The following is a 22,297-nucleotide window of genomic DNA, read 5'->3' as shown; positions in this document are numbered from 1 at the left end:
CGGATACACACTGAGCCCTTTATGAGAAGGTGTGGGTTAATGACGGCAGCGGCTCGTCCCAGTGTGTTGATTAAGTGTGAGTGGACACATGGGTGACACTGGCATGTTCCAATCAACACTGATCAAACCAGTGCACACGCCAGTGCCAAACACACCCTTGTGTCACTCCGCTGCCCACGAACAATGGAACTATACACTGTGCTGTCCATTCATAATATTTTGGTGCTCTTTCCAGAGCCAGTGCCTTTGGACTTTTGTCTAGGGGAACTTTTTATGTAGGTGATGTAATTACATGGGCAATTTGAATAGCAGCGGGGGCAAGACCTCTGAGGTTCTGGTGGCTTAATGCTGCAGCAAAGTTAGTTGCCAGATGCAGTCAAGGTGTAACTGTTGTTTAGCAGTTTCCTCTATTGCACCTGCAGAAGTGTGCATCATTGCCTTTCTGAACTCATGCAAATTGATTGGAATTATCTCTGAACTTGATGCATATATATTTTTAATTCACTTAGTAAGTCTCTTAGTAACTAATTAGTAAGCCTCTTAAGACATTGCTTTTTTTTATGCGATATCTGCCATTTCAGCAGCATATATAACACCAGGGTGATGTGAAGGGGGCACACAAAAGCTGTTTTAAGAAAGGATACCAGTGACTATGAACAATGTAAAAGAAATGTTTTGTAAGTGTAAGCAGACAGAATTCAAATCCTGCTCTGAAGTTCCCCGTGAGCTCCAGAGAGCTTTATAGTTTTATTCAGGTCATTATTTTGGCTTTGAGGCCAACAACTTGACTGCTTTGGTTGACTTTCACTAACCTTATGGTGGTGGTTTTGGCAGAAGTGAGTAAAAAGCTGTAAATATTCATATTTTCTGACTCAGTCAGTTTTTCAGTTTCCAAATGATTCAAAGTTTCTTTTTTTTTAATTGGATCAGCAGATACAAATGTGTTCTGGTTGCTGACAAACTTCCGTTGTCAGATAAGCTTGAATGAGTCCCCAATAGTGCAGATGGCACAACCCATACTCAAGACCAATATCATGTCACTTCATTATGTTCCTAGCTTGCAAGATCACTACCGCTGACCTCATCAAAGCTGGACGACCCATACTGACCTCATCAATGCAGCGTGACCCACTATGACCTCGTCAAAGTTGGGCACCCCACAGAGCCCAGAGGGCTGACGATGGGCCTTAGAAAAACAACCCATCCATTAGGGTGCCAAGAGCACTGTAAATGTAGAGTGTCAGCGCCAGCCATCTTCACTGTCATGCCCAATTCTCCAACCCCCCACTTGAGCTACTCGCTGGACAATGGGGCCACTAAACCTCCAACCCTCCCAGCCACAATGTCCGCCCACGTTGGCTGGCAGCAAGCAGTGACGGGGGCAGGGGGGTGCTGGATGGGGAGGCCTGCTGCAGGATGGGACTCTTATTGAGTGTTTGAGCGATGAGCCAGGTCATCACATCTACCCACCTCATCCATCATGCCCCACAAACGGACACAAATAGAGAGGACACATTCCTGCCTCCGCTCCCACTACCACATTCAAGCCCTCTCCAGCCTTTTCTCTGCATCTCCGTCACTTTGTGAGCCAAGGCCTCAAAAAAAAAAAAAAGAGGACCAGAGTTCAGACTCTCCCTCGCTCTTGGAGGCCATGGGAGCGCCAGAAGAAAGCACCAGGTGGTGTTCTGACTCTTGTCTCTTAGTATAAATTTTGACGTGGGTCAAAATGATGGGCAGCCAGAAGGACTGTATGGAGTGAGGAGGCGCGAGGGAGATGGACGGACAAAGAGCGAGTAAAATTATTTTCTGGAGTAATAAAGAGAGAAACGAAAACATGTCAATCCACATTGTAGTCCTTTATTTCTTAGTTGTTCCTCCCACAGTATTGAATTGAAATGCATAACAGTTACATTGTAGAAAGCATTAAAACAAAGTACCTCAACTTGCTGATTACTTTTTAAAGTCGATTATAAACAAAAACAACGACAAAAAACAAATAAACAAACCAAAAAAAAAAAAAAGAAAAATCTGGTCCCTCAAAACGGGAAAATAAATGAAATTAATCTGTTATTTATCATAAGTTTGGCACAAGGGATTAACATGAACCGAACATCACACAAGCTTGCAGACAACCGTAGAAAATGTCAGATACAGATCTTATCAGACCAATCATGCGCTTATGAAGAAATTATACCTGGCTTTTTTATTATTAATTCCTTATACTGTTTTTCTTTTTTTTCTTTTCTTTTTTTTTTTTTTTTTTTTTTTTACATTTGAATCAATAAATTGTCATAGAAAAAACCCCTAAGTAATATCTATTCATCAACTGATTTCATTAGTAGAATAAGGAGTGAATTGTATGTTTTAATACTATCCGGCCCTCAAATGTAATCTACAAACCCCATTGAACTGTGGGATTGGCCCGGCTGGGAATCTCCCCCTTGCCCGGGCTAAGAGCAGTGCTATTCAGTAAACAAACTACAGTTTGCCAAGAAATAAATACAATTCTCAAAATACAACAGCAAATAACAACAACAACACCAACAGAAACCAAAATGAAAAACAAAATCGTGATTGTCTAAAAATGAAAGACACACAAGCATGGAGTAGCTAACAACTAGCATTCGGGCTATTTAGTGGTATTGTTGGTGTACTAGGATGGATTCAAGGGCTTTGAAAAAGACTTATGTCCTCGACAGAACAACAGTTAACTTCAGCACTGGATACTTATTTCAGTAAATTAAACAAAACAAAACAAAGCAAAAAAATCGTCGTGTTTTCTTCTCTTCCACTAAACAGACAATCTATTTATATCCTTTCACAGACATCGCAGGTGGGCAGGATGGAGTGCAGTGGACAACAGTTGTCAGACACTTGTGTACAGTGCTATGATTGTGCAGACACACACAGCTATGAAAGATGCAGATGGGAGACTGGCCTGATTTTAGTTGAGCAATCGCTATCTTATGTTTGTACTTCAGTTCAGTTCAGTGATATTAAAGCACCGCCAGCGCTATCCTTACATGGAACGATTTTCATCTGAACCGAGGTTGCTCGCCCGACCTTTTAATGTTTTATCATCATGTATTCATGGGAAACACCTGTTGATCTCTCCGGGGGTTCAAAGGGAATTCTCGTTCTGGTTCTTATGCTTTACACACTGTGAAACATGCTAGGCTGAAACCAGCTGTCTTAGACGCCACCAGCGTTACTCTCGGTGTAAAATGTTCTTCTTGCTTTGTATGTGCCGGCCAGAAAATTCAGTCGAGTGACGACAAATCAGCATATCCACTTCCCACAACTTTCAGCTGCCTTTGCTGTGCAAAACATAGAAATTCAGAAGAATAAATACGGCTATTATTACTTTAGCATTATTATTTTCACCACATCCTGGTTGGTGTCAATGTAACAAATCAATTTTAGGGTCTCAGAGGGACATTTTTGCTCTCTATCTGCTGGAGGAATATTTTTTTTTGGGGGGGGGGGCTTGGGTTGGGATGGATTTTGCATGGGCAGTTGCCGTGTTTTGGGGGTAAGGCGCCTCACTCAGCAGTCGGGTGGGCTGTGGTTCCTGCTCAGCAGTCACTCTGTGGACAATCAGGGATTCCTGCAAAATAGCCCCTGCAGTGGACTGCCAGTGCCATAGGTGGATCAGGGTCGGGTTGAGAGCTGAAAAGGTAGGTGCAAAGAGGTGTCATCATACATGGCTGAGGGATTGGATGGCACTGGATTCAGCGGCAGCCCGTGCCAGACTGTGCCACATGGTGGCTGGGGTGTGGGTAGCTGGGTGAAGAGTGTCCTTTTCAGCCAGGGACAGCATCATGGCATAAGCCTGAAGGAGTAAGGGGTGGATTACAATTTACTATATTATTTACATAAAAAACATTAAGTACACTGCAGATAATCGTGTATATGGATTGTCTGTATCTAAGCGTACTCGCGCGCGCGTGTGTGTGTGTGTGTGCGCGCGCGCATCTTTATCTACCTGAGACTTTGATTTCCTAAAGAGCGGCTGTTTGACTGCCTCAGTCAGAGATGGGGAACCAAATGAGCCGTCCTCCTCATCCCCATCCCCATCTCCGTCACTCAGTTCGCTCTCGTCCAGCTTGCGCATTTCAGTAAAGCGATGGATGTGATCCAAGGCTGAGTAGCTGCTCTGCTCCTCCTCGTCTTTATACCTGAAAGTCATGGCAAACATCAGTTAAAAGCTGCCAGGATACTTTTGACTTCAAAGCATCGTATTTAAAGTGATGCATTTTGTTTTGGAGCTGCAACCTTGTGTCAAATTACCTCCTTGGAGAAGTTTTACAGCTGAGATTCAAGTCATTTGGCTCACTCAAGTCCATTTCGTCTTGTATGATGGGATCATCGAGGTCGCTTTGGAGCACCTTGCTTTCTGATTTTTCAGGGGTGTTGCTAGGCTCCTCCCCTTCTTCTTCATCCGCACCTAACTCTTCCGCTTCCTCATCTTCCAGGTCATGTGACCTATGGCTGGCCATCAGTGGCTTTTCTTCTTCAAATGGACCGCCATTTAGCCTGCAGATCAGGAACATTAGTTCATGAGGCTTGTTCAACGCAGTAGGCATTTAAGGTTGAAGAAATGAAACATCCACCCTGTTGGCTGAATTATGTTATTCATATACTCATTCTGTTTTTGAGAAAATATGCAGTGTGATTAAGGAATTCTTCCAGTGTTTGTAGATGAACTGATGTGAGGCAGAACAGGGCAGCTGGAATTGAGCAGAGCCGGAATCCCATTTGTCATCAAGGCTTTGAGGCCCCTTTGGGCACAGCAGCACTGGGTTGATCATTGCAGCACTTAAATGGAGTGCTCTGCCTCTCTCCTTGTTTATTTTCCCTACTATCTCGTATTCATCTAATAGGCAAAATATTTAGCTGACAGCCCCATTTGGTGGGAGAGTTATGAGAGCGCTGCCAACCAGCCCATTCCTCTATCCCTGTGGAGAGGGAAAAGGCCAGCTATCCAAACTGCCTGAGTCTTAATCTGTCCCTCTGTTTCAGTGCCACAGGAAACCGCCATTTGGTAAATCATCTGGAACCACATTAAGACTGATTCACTAATTACACTCTGGGACATCTTTCGTCAGCTCCCAAATATGCCATTTCTTGCACAAAGGATTCAGAGAAGGGGACTGAAAATTGAACGGGGGAGAAGGAGATTCATAGGAAACACAACACATCAAGCACAACACCACATAATTATAGAATGCTTATAAACAGCATAGCCGCACTGGATTTAAAAGGGATACGTTTGAGAGGGGGAGAGAGGTAATTACACCGTATTCGATTTTAGCACAAAAAGGATTTGCGTCGTTTTGTCTCAGATTTCAGGAACTGATAATGTTGTACCGTCAGCAGTGTTCTCGTCAGAGTGGAGAGTTCAGGTGGTATTCAGGGCTGCAAGGAAGAACTAGCTCCAAAAGAGGGAGTGAGAACTCTGTGATTAAGAAAACAGATTCGCTAATTACGCTTTCAAACGTGGTAATTTGCTGGGGATAAAGTATCTATCAGAAGCAGTCAGCAGTGCAGCACTTTGAAAGGAAACACAAGCCGACCCTTTGACCCCACCCCCTCTACCCTCTTCCTGTAGGCAGACATGTTGGTTCCAGATGTGGTCCTCTAACTGCTGCACTACCCCTCCTGCCTCCCGTCCCTCTGACACTCTACCGCTCGGCCCTGCTCTCACAGGCCTTCTGCTCAATCACGAGCTAGTCTGCGAGATCTCTATCGGGCCTCCAGTGATCAAACCAACATGGGGCGCGTGAAAACAAACTCAGGGACCAGAGTAGACCTCGCAACTGTTATCCGATCTGATCACAGCTACAAGAATTTGTTTGCATAAAGCCCAGATGAAGTTGCATGTATATTGATATCTTTTCCTACATGTGGTCAAGAGGCAATTGATTTAAAGAGCTTGCTCACTTTTCCAAATCTTAAATGTCATCGCAGATAAGAGTTCTTTACTCCAGACCCCCCAAAATGATGCGATTGTTATTAACAAAGCCTGGCTGGAAGGTATGAAATTGGATGTCTAAAAATGGTGGATAGTGGTCGACACATTATTGTATATATATTTTGTGTGTGTGTGTAAATCCCACACAGTTAATACATATTCAATCTAATGTAGATTTACCAGTATCTTTTCAAAAGATCACCCTTCATCTGTTTTTTCCCTATCTTTTAATTATTTATTTTTGAATCAGCTCGGGCCCTCCAGGCCAAGAAACAACCATCTCCTTGTAGAAGTAGAAATAGGAGGAAAGACGGGCACGTATCACCACATAAAGCTGCTCTCACCCTTCCTCTGAGGGGTCCGGTGATGTCTGGTTCTGGCTTGTGTTGCTGATAAAATTTCTTATTTCGTTGAAATAAGAGTCCTCTTTGTCATCCAGTATGGCGCTGCTGCTGTCCAGTTCAGACTGTGGGGACGACATTGCAGTTCCTATAGAAAGAAAATACATTCCAGTCATCATGTGTTTGAACTTGATGCCCCCAAACTGTTTTAAGGATGAAAGTATGCCGTAAAAGACATGTTTTGTTTGTCAGTCTGTCAGTGTGACATCTGTATCTGTATCTACATTACATCACTGAGGAAAATATGAATCGTGCTTTAGAAGGATGGGGGTTTGATCCCTGGCTGTATCCATGGGCAAGTTACTGAACCCCAAGTCGCACTTTGTATAGAAAAAGAAAGTGCTTGTATGAATGGATATGGATTCTTCACTCTATTTGTCATTTTTTGAGACCTTAAGACAGTTTAAAATAAATTTATGTGACATCTGAGTATACTTGGCCCCACTGAATGCTAGTAATGATACAAAAGCCGAAAGCTTAAGACGCTATGGTTTTATTATATAAACTGTGGAGAAAGAATTTTTCTACAAAGTATTATTAGTCCATAGTGTTTGTGTTTTGTGTTGAGTGGGGGGAATATATTATTTAATGCCGAAAAAAGGAAAGCTTGACAGATAATTGATTTGCATTTGATGGATTGCTCATTGTGTCTGATTAAGTGGCGACCTCCTCTTAGGCCCGCTGCTGTCGGCTCCTGGCCAGGTGTCACTGCTCGTTCTGCTGATTCAGAGTCAGAGTGATGCAACCTCTCAACCCATAAGCTGTGAGCTGTGCTGCTGATGAAAGCAGCTCATTCAAAAATATTTTGTGCTGTTGTTGCAGAGGTCGATGACAGATTTATATAATTTAATTTCTCAGCCTCTGAGATTCTCTCGATCAGGAGTATATTTTGTTTTATGCTATGCAGTGGAATGATTGATGAATCTAAGGAGTCAGCAAATGCTGCTCTCATTTTCTCTGATAATACGGAAAGAAAAAAAAAGAAAAAGTAGCTTGATTATTGTATCTTATTACAAAATATATATATATATATATATATATATATATATATATATATATATATATATATATATATATATATATATATATATATATATATATATATATATGTCCACGGTCTACAAAACTTGCTACACACCTGACAGATTGCCGTTCTCGTGCTTTTTGAGGTGGCGATCCAGGTTTGTCTGCTGACCGAAGCAGCGGTCGCACAGGTGGCACTTAAACGGCTTCTCCTTGTTGTGGATGTTGCGAATGTGACGCTGTAGGTTGGAGGAGATGCTGAAGGAGCGGTCACAGTACTTACACCTGCAGAAAGAAAGTAAATGCCTTTCGTTTAGCTCAGTAATTAAATGAAGAAAACATCAAAACGCACATGCCGCTGGTCATAAATACAACTGTACTGCATAATGAATCAGGAACCTGCGGTTTGTTATGTGGGGAAACATAATGGGATACATAATGTAGGACACCACACACACACACACACACACACACACACACACACACACACACACACACACACACACACACACACACACACACACACACACACACACACACACATGCTCATACAGACAGTCCCAGCAGTCCCACAGTCCCAGACATGATGGAGGAGCTTGTTTAAGGTGAAACAGCTCTGCCTCTTATCTCCAGCCAGCGCAATAAAATTGCATTCTTCTCTCACAAAATAAGCACGCAACAGATTTGGTTTGAGCCCTGCAAAAATTAGGAGCTCCTGCCAAGTTTCTTCATGCAAAATTATACGAGAAGATTACATCTTTTCTTCTTGTGGAATTAGTTCGCTCGATTGGCTGTCCCTCAGGAACCCTCCCCCCCGGTTATCTCCACAAAAAATTACAATAAAAGGCGGTGATCTTTAATGGCATGCCAGCATGTAGAGTGCAGGCTATCAGGCTGGGGCAGTAGAGGCCTGCATCTGTCTTTCTCTCTCCCCTGTGGTCAGCAGGCCCCTTCCGAACTTTGGGCCAAAATTCCTCTACCTTAGTAACTACAAAGCCAAGCACCGAGGCATCCAAATGTAGTAAGTCTTCAGAATTAATTTTTGCATGGGTACTGGACCACTGTTGTATTGTAACTAGTACTTCAGATGCACCTGGAAAAATCTGCTGGGCTGATAGGAGCAGAAAGGGGAGCCTTTAAACAAAGCTTCCAAAATGGAAAAAAAAAAATCACTAAGAGCTAAAATTACTATTTTTTTAACCACGATTTCTGGAATAAGATGGGAATAACTGTTTAGATGGGATGTAAGCCTCTATTTGGAGTAGCCAAAGTTGTTGTAGATCACTCTGTGACCACAGCTGCCGGGTGTGGACATCTGCCTGTGCTCCTCAACAACCCAAATCCCCCCAAACCTCCCCTTTCACCCAGGCGATGGACGCCATTTTTCATCAGGCAAATTGTTTAGCAGTAGTATAATTATTCCAGGCCTTTAATGGCATAAGAAAACACACATAAACTCTGTTCTAACTGTAGATAAGAAATCCCTGGGAAAACATCCACATGCTGTTAACAAATGAGTTGTGCTGTCTGTATGTGTGGCTCAGAGTACACTGTGTGAAAGTGTGTGCCCTGCTTTCACTCATATGTGTGAGGGGAGAAAAGCAGCTCTTTTTCATGGGGTGTTAATCGGCTATGGTGCAAATCGGATTTTTGACTGGACAATTATGTGCCTGCAGACTTTTAGAGCTAAGTAAGGATAGGTTGAGGGATACAATCGCAAAGTAAAAAAACACGAGGAGCCCGTAAAAAATGCTCTTACCTATACGGTTGCTCTCCTGTGTGAGTCCTCAGGTGGCGTGTCAGGTTGGCAGAGCGAGGGAATATTTTTCCACAGTATCTATAAAGGAGTACATAACATTTTGCAATTTTTAAGTGCTTCCAAAAAAAGAACAGGAATTCTTACTGCAATGTGTTCTTACTAAAACACAACCATATAAAAACAAAAAACTACCCACAAAACGCACACCAGTCTCAGACAAGATTTACAAGAAAATATTCTGAGAAAGGAAAAAGAAAGAAAAACTGCAGAGACTACTAAAAACTATTAAAAAAATAATTTATGACTGACTTAAAAGTGAAAAATACAAGCCAAACTAGGGGCTTTAGTTACCTGCATGTGTAGCGCTCCTTTCCCTTGCGCAGTAGCGTGTCGGGAAGCGCCGAGGGCGGAGCTCTGAAGTCAAACATGGAGGGAACCGAGCGCAGCAGGTCACCAGGCTCTGGCTTCAAGGAGCCAAACGTTTCCAGCTTCTCTGCCATGTTCTCGATTGCAGTCATCTGAAGAGATAGGAAAAAGGAAGGACAGAGTGAGGGGCCATGTCAGCTAAGAAGAAATGAAATCTGACTTTTCATAAACAAGATTTTGAGACAACACATTCAGCGTGTTTTGGTTTCTGATTGCCAGATGCAATAAAAATGCAAAAACTGACAATACCTAAGAAGCACAGAAATCCCACATTCTTTACATTAAGCACATAAGCCAAAGAGTTATGGATTTTTCTTAATAGAGAACCTACTTTCTATATAGATTCGCTCACATCGTTTGAGTAATGAGTCTTGTTTACAGGCAAAAAACAGTTGAAAAGTCAAACAAGTGCCGAAGGAGAATTCTCATTATGACGCTCATGAATAATTCATACATCACAAGGTCAAATTCCTGTATGTGCATGACAAGAACACTGGAAACTGATTCATAACTTTGCCGAAAAATGAAAACCAGTTCGCTTCCATTCATGGCTAGTGGCGAGCAGGTGTGCAGCTGTGAATGTTAAATTAAGCCATTGCTTGTTCTGTTCCAAACATGCATGTACAGTAGGCAGATAAACACACACGCACACGCACATAGGAGGACTGCAGCCAATCTGCTAATGAAGCTGAACCTTTACTTTCATCGGATACTCTCCGGGGAGATATCCGTGTGTGTATGTGCGCTCATGTATGTATATGAATGAGAAACTATGAGCTGCATGGTGGTCGTAGTTGATTAACTACCTTCAGTGTGTGTAAAAAACGGAAAATATATTTGTGTGAGAGAGTGAGGAATGTTCCTGTAATGTATTTGTGTGTGTGCAAAATGTGTGTGCTTACAGGCATGTCCGTTGCATGTGATTGCACATGCTTAGTGTGTATCTGTCTGTGTGTGCGTGTTTGTGTGTGTGTGTGGCAGAGGAGTGATTCATGTCCACTGCCGGGCTGTAAACCATTCTGTGCACAATGCGGGCAGACAGCACATTCGTCAATATGAAAGATGTTGACATTACTGATCAAGGGCCAGACACGGGTAATAATGATATCGCTGTGCTGAGAGGGGCGGGATGGGGGAGGAGCGGGGGGCTGGAGGGGGAGTGAAGGGAGAACTAGAGGGAGGAGGAGAGGGAGGGGCAGGGGTCTCAGTAGGCCGCAGGGCTTGACAGGCCATCTCACACACACACACACACACACACGCACACGCACACGCACACGCACACACACACACACACACACACACAAACACGCACACACACACACACACCCTTACAAAGTTTTCTTTTTTTTAGCAGACTCACACATTTGCATTATTTTGCCTGTATTGAATTTTCAGCCTGTTTCTCTTTCTTATTTCAATAAGGCAACAAATCAATGGTGATTCGGGTCCTCCACCAGAGCCCTGCTCCGACTTTGACATTCCATCTCCTGCTTTCACCCCCTGTCACTCTCAGGCTTCACGCCAAGATCGAGGAGACTGAGGGAAAAGAAACAGAGCACGAGAATTGGAGAAGAAGCATGATGAAGGACTAGATGATAGAGGAGGGGGGGTGGGGAGGGGGAATGGAAGAAAGAGAGACAAAGAGGGAGGAAAAAAAGCGTGCAAACAAGAAAGTAAGAAAAGGCAAAACAGAGTCCGGAGAGAGAAGGACTGATGGCTGATGGATGGCAGTGGAGTCGGGTGTTGGGAGTGGCTGATTAGGAGTGACGGCCGAGTGTAAAGTTCCTGCCGCAGCCGTCGGCGTTCCCACTGAGGGAGGATGTGGAGTGTCAGGTCTGTTTGATTATGAATATGCCAGTGCTACACGCCATGAATCAAAGGCAAAAGAGAGACCAAGTGGGAGAGAAGAGAGAAAGAGAAGGCGAGGAAGTGAGAAAAGAAGGGGGGGACGGGCTGAAAGATAGGCAAGAGGGAGGTGAAATGCTTTCATATTTCTTTTGAATGTATTTCATTGGGCTCTTTTCAGAAACTGGAATGAATGCTCAGTTTGTCTGCACTGCTCAATGAGAAGCCATAACTCCTGGGAACATTAGGGCCCCTAAAGCTGTCGGCAGTATCGAACCTGTTCGATAAGACATTTTTAGAGCTGAAAGCTACTCCATCTTGGCTCCATCTACTGGGGAATTCTGATCCCACCTCAGTCTACTCATGCGGCTGCTCTCTGTTAAGACTCGTCTCTTTTTATATGAAAAAATATACATGGCGGGGTATATTTTCTTTGCATACTGACTACTTGACATGATAAAAAAAAAAACTCATCACAACTGTTCTTTAAATCCGTTGCTGCAATTTAAAAAAATTTTCACTAAATGCTCCAAAAAGGAGATTTTCCTTGCCAAATAACTTGTGTGCGGGGACACGGCAAATGACTCACACGTCCAGTCCAATAGACAAGTGACCATCAGTCAGCTCCATGTTACACTTCAAACACTGAAATGATTTTATGGATGTCGAGTCAGGCTCACTTGGAAATATTGCGTGCGAAATGTTCGACATTTTGATCTACCCGCATGTACATTCAACCACACACACACACATACAGACACACACCCCTACTAAAACCCCCCTATCCCTCCCTCTGGGCAGTGTGTATGCATCTGTAAACTTGCTTGTTTCTGTAGCACCACTCTGGGACCAGCAGTTGATTGGCTATCTTCAGATGTCAGTGATGCTGTTAGGGCCCTAATTAGCGAGATGCATTCTCATTTGTTGATCTTTATCGGGAACCAGATGTTTAGAGGGAGGAACTAACCTCCCGCTCCCCCCGCCAGTGTCCCAAAGAGACTGTTACCCTCTTGGTGATGTAAAGCAGCACCCCTAAAGACCACTCACCACCCCACGTTCCACTCATCCCCCCTCCCCCCATGCCCATTTGCAAGAGGTCTGCTTCATTCTCCAAATAAGCAAACATATATTCAGGGCTGGTGCATGGAAAGGGTGTAGCTCAGTTGGAAATCCCCACTGAAACACTTTCATGTTAGAAGTAAAGATACATCAAGATCGAAAGATGTAAACAAATCAAAAAGGCTTGGATACACATACCATAGTATGTTAAACATTATAAACACTGATATGAAATTTCTTTTTATTGTCTCTGAGCAGTCGAGTCAGTGTGTGAGTGTGACAGGCCAAAGCCATGCGAATACTGGGTGATGTCAGTTGCAAACTGTTTCGCAGCTCGTGCATTAATTGTGGGATAGGGTTTGTTTGCTTGACGTACGGACACATGGCAAAACTGTATGTTTGAGAGGAACTTACCCAAGTTCTCTGATCTGGCAAATGAAACTGAGGGGCGGAAGAGAAGGAAAAGAGAAAGCAGTCAGAACCAGAAAGTGGCGCATGAATCAACAGCTTTTGATTGGACACACATGGGTACAGAAGGGATGATGGGCCTTGGTGCAATTAACTTTGAATGAGCAATGAGCTGCCTATCTACGGAGTTATGGCGCTGGAATTATATGAGGCTCTTATAGTTTCCAACACTTCCTGGTGTTCAATAAGCTCATTATAGAAGGGTACAAATTCAATTCCAGTATGTAATCTAAGCCAGTATTGGCTAGCAGTAAAATTTCCTGCCAGGAAATAAAAAGCTGAATCACTAAAGGTTGAAAGAACTTCCAGCCCCCTCAGCTTTGCAAGCTCTCTTTTAATATATTGCTCAAGAGTGACTCAGGTGACTGAAAACAAACCTCAAAAGTACGTGGAACAGCCCATCGCCTGGTCTGGCTGAGACCTACCCTGGTCTGGTATTTGCGGGAATGATTTGTGTGTCCAGACATCATAAAGTTATAAAGATGGCCTAAGCACTCAGTTAGTGTTTCTACTGATAGGACACCTCATTAAGGCATGTGGGACGGCCATGTGGCTGCTGCAGGCTGGACCCATGCAGCAGTCTGGACAGGGGACATAAATCAGACAAATGAAACAGCCTGTAAAAACCAGGCCTGAAACAGCCAGAAAAGAGAGAAAAAAAATCATGTGCCTGAGAAAGTGGTGTTTTCACTTTCCAGCAGACCGTTTTCACCCGCGGGGGAAGATTGAACAAATGAACGTCAATGCAACATGTCATCGACATGCATACACACAGACCCGTGTGCACGCATGGACACATACCCGTTAAATGGAGCCTCACGCTGGAAATACTGGCACAGAAAACCCAGGGGCAGAAACCGTTGCTTTAAGAGCATATCATTTTTTTTATATTGTAATCAAAGACATATTATAGGAAGATGTGTCACAAAGTGGCCTTTCTTTCCGAAACACATCTGTTTCGGGGAGCCAGCAGCGGGCTTAACAGGCAGTAGCTTGGGTAAAACTAGAGTCATATGCTAATCCTCATTAATCCAGTCTGGTCAGTCTGTGATAACCATTAAGGATAAAAGCTCTTTGTAGAAAGAATCATAATATGCACTGGTTGGTTAAATTACATGTTGCTGTCACTGCTGTGTACATAGGAGGCCAAGAGTGGACTTGTAAGCTTGAATTGTGCCATTGTTTGATGGCAAGACCCATGACAGCTGTGATGAAACTCGTACCCTTATAAATTAGGGCAGTATAGGCATCTAAATCATCAACTTAAATAACTAAAAGAGTAAAGAGCTGCTGAACTCGTAAGAATGCAATATTTAATCCTTTATGTTGTACCCGGTATGCATCCTTTCCCAAATTTCCCCAATTCCTATGAAAGCCATAGTTTAAACCTACCTGTGGATGGAAAAGGAAGCCCGGAGCGGGTCGCATGTACTTGTCTTTCAGAGTCTCAAACGGATCGCTCATTCTCCTCTTCTCAACCCTGCTAATAGTAGATTTCTATTAGCTCTTAGTGGTTATCAGTGAGATTATATTCAGTTTTACAAAATAACTGACAATCTTTGCAAATCTGTATGCACATTTGCAGCATATAGAAGTAATTACATTTTTTAAATACTGTTATTTAACTAAATAAAGGCTTAGAGAGTTACTGGTAATAACAATACCTATAGATGGGGTCCATGAAGAAAGGGGTGGGCCTAGCATGTTGTAAGGAAGTGTCTGCTTTTGGGATCTCCACCACTCCTTTCTCCTCTTCGTAATTTGGATTCTTTTTCGTCTCCTCCTCTCTTGGATTACGCCCACGGCCCCTGGCCCCAAGGCTCAAATCTAGTGGCTGATCCTGACCCATAGATTGGGCCATTTCTGGTTTGGAAGATGCAAAGGATGCTAACTTTTCCTCCTTTCGCTTGGTGGTGAGGTCAAATGGGGACTCGGATGAAGACTTCCCTTGGGCCTTCTTGCAGTCATCTGCAGGTGATTGTGGCTCCCCCTTCAGGCCTGCAGTTCTGAGGTCTCTGTCTGGGAAGGGGTAAACCGGAGGGGAGAACGCTGGGAAGAAAGGCAGTGGAAACATAGAAGGATAGGGAAGAGACCCAACCTTCTTGTCCTGTAGGCCAGCTAGCCCAGTGGAGCCAAAATACTTCTCGGCAATTGAGGCAATGGCCTTAATAGAGTCATTCACAGCTCCTGTTACAGCTGTGTGTTCGTCCAGCGGGGACGGGATGAGGGAAGGGCCTGGAAAGTCTTTAGCAGCGCTGCTGCCCATCAGGCCGGGGCTTTGAGGGCCTCCTTCACTGGCCTTCCTCTTTGGACCTTTTCCGTTTTCTCGAGCAGCCCCCCTCTCCCTCTCACTGTCCATGTCGCTTTCGAGCTCGGAGCCTGACGTGCTCTCTAGATCACTTCCACTGGGTGTGCTGACATCATCCAGGTCGCTGCTTTCAGACTGGTCACTCTGCTTGTTCTTTTGCTTGGTATAGGATGAGCCCTGGCTGTCTGACACTGGCATTTGACTTCCAGGTGAACCGCCGTCTTTGCGGAGAGCTTTGAGAAGTTCTTGAGACTCCTGAGCACCAGGGCTTGGAGGCAGCAAAGGACTCTTGCTCAGCTCTACTCCAGGTCCAGCAACAGGTGCGTGGGATGGCTGTCTGACAGGAGAAGTTGTGGCAGGAATGAGTGGCGGCCGGTGATAAAGTCCAGAGGGGAACAGGCCAGGGAAGCTGAAAGGAAATGCTGGGGCAGCAGGGAACGTAAGTCCGCTGTGATGTCGGCTAGCCCCAAAATAATCAGCAAGTCCTGCACTGCTGTGACCCATTGCAAGAGCTGATTTGTCCAAGCCGGGGGCCCCAGGGAGTGGCATACCCTGGGCAAACAGCCCTCCTGCTGTGAAGTGGTTCTTCCCTTCACAGAAGCGCCGGTGCTTGTTGAGGGAAGAGGTGGTGCTGAACATTTGCCCACAGTCCTTACATTTGATCTGTGTGCGGCAGTCAGCGTGCATGCGTTTGTGGCGGCAAAGGTTAGAGAACTGGGTGTAGGACTTGTGGCAGACTTCACCTGTAGGGAAACAGAGACAAGCATAGATTGCATCAGCCTCTGACATGAACTGAACCCCCACCCCTCCACCCCTCCCAACTCCTCATGCACATACACACCAAAATTACATAATTTAATATGACATTTCTATGCTTCAGGCCGGCTGAAGCAAAGGCAGAGGAAATGCAGCATGAGTGATACACTTGTGTTCCCATCAATACTCTGACAATGTTCCAGCAGAACAGAAAAGAAGAGGTGTGTCCAGATCCTGGAATTGTCAGAGAATCTATTTGGTTGATGGTGTGAGTCACTCGCTGCCACTCATCAGCTGCACATCAAACCAAATTCCCAGGCATCTCCAGCCCCATTGTCCTTCCAGGGACGCTCCCAGGGAGTCCATAAACAATCACACAGAGACACACATGTGTACATGCAGTCACATTCACAAAATATCCACACACACCGCAACGAAATTGTAATCACACACACAGACACACACAGGCATAAAGCTACACACACACACAAACGCACACACATTCTCAGCCTCATTCAGTACAATGGCTCTATTTTAAGTTTGAGAAGGAAGTGGAGTTGAATGAATCCTATCCTGCAGTCCGGTTCCCAGGGACAGGTCTCACGTCCTCTGCTGCTTCCCCCCCACCCCCCCACCCCCCCTCTCTCTGGGCCTCTCTAGTCACCCCCTCAGCCCCCTCACCTTGTCCCCATAGTTGGCTCTGTCATCCTGCGCTTACTGACCTTCCCACAGTCAACAGCTACACTCTCTATGCCTGCCTGTCAGTCAGTCTGTCTCCGGAGACATACAATGACAACACCCAACAAAAAATCCACCATCTGATGGTATCTGTTGGTCAGTATTAATCTGTCAGCTATTTCTATTGTAAATGGATGATTTAATAGTGGGAATAGTAACCCATCATATGCTATTTTGGTTGTGCTTTTCAGTTTTGTGTCTCTGAACTTCTGTCATGCAGAAGATGTCCCTCTTTGTCACACCCCTCCCACACTATGGATTTTGTGGATTGCAGCTTGTGTTCACCCTACACTTTTAGGAAAGCAGTAAGAAGGATTTCTGGATGATTGATTTAGCTCATATTGTTATTAGATCTTCTAAACGAGGATAAGGAAGTGGTTAGGCTCACACTGTGGTTTCACTTCTGCATACTTTGGATGCTTTCCAGCCTCAAGGTGCACAAGAGGCAATTCAAGGAGATGGAGAGGGAGAACAGGAAAAAAAAGCATTTTGGAAGCACATTTGAATAAACATCCCAGAGGAACTCCAAATGGGAAAGTTCAAGCCAGGAGTGAATGTAATCCTATATTTAAAAAAAAGAAGAAAAAAAAAGGTGAATTTTCAGGAACCAGAAAAATAAATTAAAATAAGGGTATTTGTGGCTAAGCTTTTTTGGACACAGCCAGGCTAATGAAGAAGAAGAAGAAGAAGCAGCAGCAGAGGAAGGAGAAGGAGAAGAAAAAAAATTCCCTGAGCCCAGACCTTTCAGTCAATTTAACCAATGAAGCTGACGTCTAGCACTGTGACATGAAACAGCAGTTTCTCAGTTTCTCTAAGCGTTACCTAATCATCACCATGGGTGTGTTAGGCCATTTTAAACTGTTTAAAAGAACACTAAAGAATTTGTATTTTAAATTTGCTTGAAATTTTAAATTTTAGCCAAAAAAAGAAGGAACAAGAGCTATTAATGATCTCTCCTTGTGACTATATTTTTTTAAATACAAGTACGCCCACATAGCCTGAGCAGACTGGAAGAAAAAAGCCCTTTGACTCAGTTTAGTTCTTGTGACATTTACATCCTGAGAACATACGCATCACACTCACACTGTGGGGCAGGATTCACCACATGTGCGTATTCTTCAGCGCTTAATAAACTGAAAAACAAAATATTATAAACATGCTCCTGTGAAAAGTGCAGCAGATAAATAATGTTCACTTGAGTGTGGGAATTAACAACCCAGCACCTCTGGGTGCTTCCCGTTCATACAAAAGCTTGTATGCACGCATCCTTGACACACTGCGTGCACTAAATCACGAATACTAGTATGCACACACAAGCACATGCATACAGACCCTACAAGAGCACTCACACAAAAAGGCACTTCGCATATGATTTCTCCCAGGCAGCCATCATGTTGGAGGCTGCTTTGTCTCTCTCTCTTTTTTTAGACAGCTATTAGTTGTTTTTAAACCTGCATAGTTTCTGCTGATTATAGCAAATGGACTCCAATTCAGAGGAAGCGCAGGGAAGAGGGGCTGTACATGTGGTTGCTATTTGTGAGGAATGGTGCGTGTTCTGGAGGCAAAAGACGAGATAGGGAAATCTGAAGTCTTCACTGGAGATGCCGTCACTCCTGCTTAAGTATATGGATATTTATTTATATGTGTTTGTCTGTGTGTTTTCATGACAAAAGAAAAAGATAGTATGTATTTAATGTGCACAGATTTGTATGAGCCCACTTAAAAAAACAAAAAAACAATAAAAAATAAAACAGGGGAAAGAGGAAAGGGGCAGAGGGTGGAGGTCATAATGCTTCAGGGGATATGGAGATCAGATCTCTTGTGTGAGGTGGTGAAAGTGTGAAAGGTCAAAGGTTTTTGGATCCTGCAGGAGTTAGCGAGGACCCCAAAAAATAAGAAAAAAGAAAGTATGTGCTCAAGAAATAAAGAAACCAAGACACGAGACAAAAAAGCCTGCAAGATGTATGTCAACAAAACATTAGATTAAATCACAGTTACAAGCAAAATCAAGGTTAGACAAAGATTCAACGATTCAAACTGAATTACATGCTCGTTAAAATGCTGTTATTATTATGTCAGCAGTGTGCGAGGCTTGGTGCAGAAAACAGACTGCATGGGCCTTTCTAAAGAAACGTCTTTGCTTCGCTGCAGTATATTATCACGTGTAAACCCTGTAGAACATTACAAGATTAGTTCTGGAGAAAAAGACCTGCAGAAGGATGAAGTGATTTCCCCCCCCCCAAAAAAAACACATTAGAAGGCAAGCCAAAGCATGTCATTACTGTTATTCTTATAATGTACTGAGTAGACTTACATAGGTAGGGTCTTAGTGACTTACACATGAAGGGCTTGACACTGCTGTGGATGTGCTTATGCTGTTTGAGGCCTGAAGACGTTGCAAACGTCTTGCCACACTCAGAACAGGCATGAGCACGCGCCCCGACGTGCTGCGAGCGAATGTGCCTTTGGAGGTTACTGGGGTCTGTGAACACCTGCTGGGGGGAGGAACCACACAGACACACGGGAGGGTTACTATCTGCTTCTAAAAAAATGTGCAGAGGGGACACATGTGCACAAATATCTGCATCCCAAATCATGAAATATTCCCTTCAACAGTCATCACTTTACCTTTGAGCAGTTTTCACATTCGTAGTGCTTGCCACTGTCGTGCGACATCTGATGTCGGATCAGGTTCGATTTCCAGTTGAAGGCCTTGGGACACTGGTCACACTTATATTCTCTCTCCTCACTGTGGGACAAGCTGTGGGCCTCCAGGCTGCAGAAAAGAAAAAAGAAAAAAAGACAATGAGATTGGAAGGATTTGTCTTGAATCACATGTTTGTTTGTCAGCACTTGCTCGAATAAATTATGGGATGAAATGTGTCCATCCAGTTACCTCTGAACATCAGGGAAGACCTGGTCACACTCTTTACATTCGTGTAGTCCTTGGGACATGTGGAGGGGTCGCAAGTCTTGAGGTTCTTGGGCTTTCAGGTCATTGTCGCCTCCTAGATTACATAAGAAGTTATACAAGCAGCTCAAAAAAAGCTTCATTCACTCGAAAGTGGAAGGTTTTAAAGTCGTCCTCATGGCTAAAGCGTAGATCAGATTCACCTTTTCCACAGAGCACTACTCTATGATCTCATTTTCAGTTGCTCCGATGAGAGACAAAGCACTTAGATCATTAGTGTCTTGGTCCCAGTTCAGCAACACATGTTTCTCGACACTCTGTACAACTCTATTTTTATGGTGGTAGAAAAAAAGTAATAATAATGAAAATTCAAACCTGGGTTCAGGAAGGAGGAGGGGGGCATCCCACACGGCTTCTTCTGGTGGTCCAGCAGCTGGTTTCGGGACTCAAAGTGCTGGTCACAATCCTCACAGCGGTACTGCCTCTCCTCTGCGTAGTGCAAGGTGTCGGGGCGGGAGGGGGGGAATTAACATAGAAAAAAAAACATTTGTGAGATATGTTTACAGCAGAGAGAGAAAAAAACCAAAATATTTGTGTCTGTGCATGCGTGAGGTGCCGACCATGAATATCAGGAGCCATCGTATCACATGAATACTCTTCAGCCTTCATGAAAAGTAGCAGCTCCTGGCCAGGAAAAATCTCTCTGGTGACTTTGTAGAATATCTGTAAGACACAAAATATTTTTATGACTTAAGCAGAAGTTTTCAAATCAACCCTTGAATCAAAAGAGCCCCGCAGATACGTATCAAAGAATTTGCTTCAGTCCTTTGTTTTATAGTAAAAATGTTGCGTCAGTCACTTTGTGTTAACTTGTCTCTTCTAGGTTGCCGATAACAGCACGAGGCAAGCGTTGCAGAGGTCACGTGAGGTAGCTGTACTGTACAGGCATGAGCATACACACATGATTGTCATAGCACCACCGCACACGCAGAAGAGACGTATACATGAAAATACACACGGTCATTAAGTTGTAATTACTCATCCTGTAAGGCATCCATCTTCATGAATACAAAAAGAAAACACAAACAACTGCTGAATAAATATACTCGTCTGTAAATACTCTACACAGTGATGCTTGTAGTGGGCAGGAAGTGGGAACGACTATGTGGAGAGAAAGCTAATTAAACAAACAGCCAGCATAACGAACTATTATAAAATCAGCATTGTGTTGATTGACCATTTTCCCAATAGGAGAAACTTCCAGCTGTGTGATCAGTTTGTGTTATTTAATGCACCTATACTGGCTTACGTGTACAGCATTTGTACATAAATAGTTTTGCTACGGCTAAATATGGGACCGTGCACTTTGAGTGGGGCAAGTCATATTTAAGAATCAGATGAGAGTCCCTGGGACTGTGGTGCTTCCCCTGGACACACAATAGGCTTTCTTTGTGAAACAATCACACATGGAGTTATATTTGGCACGCTTTGGACGTTTAACATATTACCTTCCTTTGCTGTGTCAACATGACAATGATGATAGAGGAATTTATTAGAAATGCGACAGGGGGGTGGAGAGAGTTGCTTCTGGGAAGGCGCAGGTCACGATACGCCGCTTATGAAGGGAATTCCTGACTGGGGGAACACAAGAGCCGCCGTGGCTCCTGAGAGAGTTAAGATAAATATCTCGGTCACAATAAAGATCATGAGGTATGCTTCAGACTATAATTATTTGTGTCATTGTTCTTACTTCTGGCAACTGATATAATACTAAATGTGACACTACTGAGTCGCTGGAGTACAGGGAGCTTAAGTAAGTCGGCCGGACCAAGGCAGAGCTCTTGTGTGTCAATAACCTAGGAGTGATTGATGCATCGTAACTCATGTAGTTCTGTGGTAGCATTAAAGTATGACTTAAATTCAGGCATTAAATGAATATGACCTGCCAAGAAAATCAGTGGGAGGGCAACAGGGCCTGGAAGTCTGACTCCCATTACAGGGCTGAACCGGAGTCATTACAGTTATCCAGACCAGGGGAGACATATTACATAATAACCACCAAATGGAATCCATTTTTATGATTTATTTATTTATTTTTTAGTATTTGAGAATTTTTTTTGATTTGCCTTCATTTAACAAGGAAGGCCAGTAGTTAAAGTTAAAAGTTGGGGAATGTTTTTCCTGCTATGTTGAAGGAAGCAGATCTAGTATGAATAAAGAGAAGTGAACTGTGAGGGTCCCAAAACTATAATCTCTGTCATACCCTACTCTGCCCTCTGTACCAGAGATGCATGTGCATGAATCTGGATCGTTTTTTTGTAGATCGCACATGGGCGCACAGACAAAGGGGCTCTCAAAGGGCCTCAAAGGGCACAAAAATATTGTGATTCAGAAACAATCAGACATCGGCGCAAACAGACTCGAGGGACTGTAGGGGTTCCGCTCTGAGAGACTGATACTGAGACTGAGCAGGAAGGCTCTTTGGAAAGTCACCAGAGCGCCGTTTAAAGTGCCAAACATAAGGCCCAAGAGCCAGAATCACTCCAATTGGAAAGCTTTGGAAAATGTGAAGGAGGGCACAGAATTTGAACTTTTAATTGTATTTTCAATTGATTTACAGCTCTGATTC

At 43.7% G+C, this 22,297-nt stretch overlaps 1 protein-coding gene across 12 annotated transcripts in view; it reads right to left on the bottom strand.

The window, feature by feature from the left end:
• Positions 1 to 2,225: 2,225 nt before the first annotated feature.
• Positions 2,226 to 22,297, bottom strand: part of mecom (MDS1 and EVI1 complex locus) — a 125,448-nt gene continuing 105,376 nt past the window's right edge. For 2 of the 12 annotated variants that reach the window (XM_080889561.1, XM_080889564.1), the window contains 15 exons: positions 20,289 to 20,391; positions 20,044 to 20,157; positions 19,654 to 19,765; positions 19,386 to 19,533; positions 19,072 to 19,252; positions 14,620 to 16,006; positions 14,348 to 14,438; positions 12,902 to 12,928; positions 9,509 to 9,675; positions 9,158 to 9,235; positions 7,514 to 7,683; positions 6,319 to 6,463; positions 4,291 to 4,536; positions 3,986 to 4,178; positions 2,226 to 3,832 (listed from right to left, as the gene is read on the bottom strand). In XM_080889561.1, coding sequence (XP_080745687.1) covers positions 3,698 to 3,832; positions 3,986 to 4,178; positions 4,291 to 4,536; positions 6,319 to 6,463; positions 7,514 to 7,683; positions 9,158 to 9,235; positions 9,509 to 9,675; positions 12,902 to 12,928; positions 14,348 to 14,438; positions 14,620 to 16,006; positions 19,072 to 19,252; positions 19,386 to 19,533; positions 19,654 to 19,765; positions 20,044 to 20,157; positions 20,289 to 20,391 — 3,297 coding nt within the window. In that variant the 3' untranslated portion in view covers positions 2,226 to 3,697. The remainder of the gene's footprint in view (positions 3,833 to 3,985; positions 4,179 to 4,290; positions 4,537 to 6,318; positions 6,464 to 7,513; positions 7,684 to 9,157; positions 9,236 to 9,508; positions 9,676 to 12,901; positions 12,929 to 14,347; positions 14,439 to 14,619; positions 16,007 to 19,071; positions 19,253 to 19,385; positions 19,534 to 19,653; positions 19,766 to 20,043; positions 20,158 to 20,288; positions 20,392 to 22,297) is intronic. The other 10 variants (XM_080889566.1, XM_080889567.1, XM_080889569.1 and 7 more) reach the window with 10 other exon arrangements.

Source organism: Rhamphochromis sp. 'chilingali' (assembly GCF_963969265.1).
Source record: "Rhamphochromis sp. 'chilingali' genome assembly, chromosome: 8".
Lineage (NCBI taxonomy): Eukaryota > Metazoa > Chordata > Actinopteri > Cichliformes > Cichlidae > Rhamphochromis > Rhamphochromis sp. 'chilingali'.
This window is presented reverse-complemented; position numbering and strand designations above follow the sequence as displayed.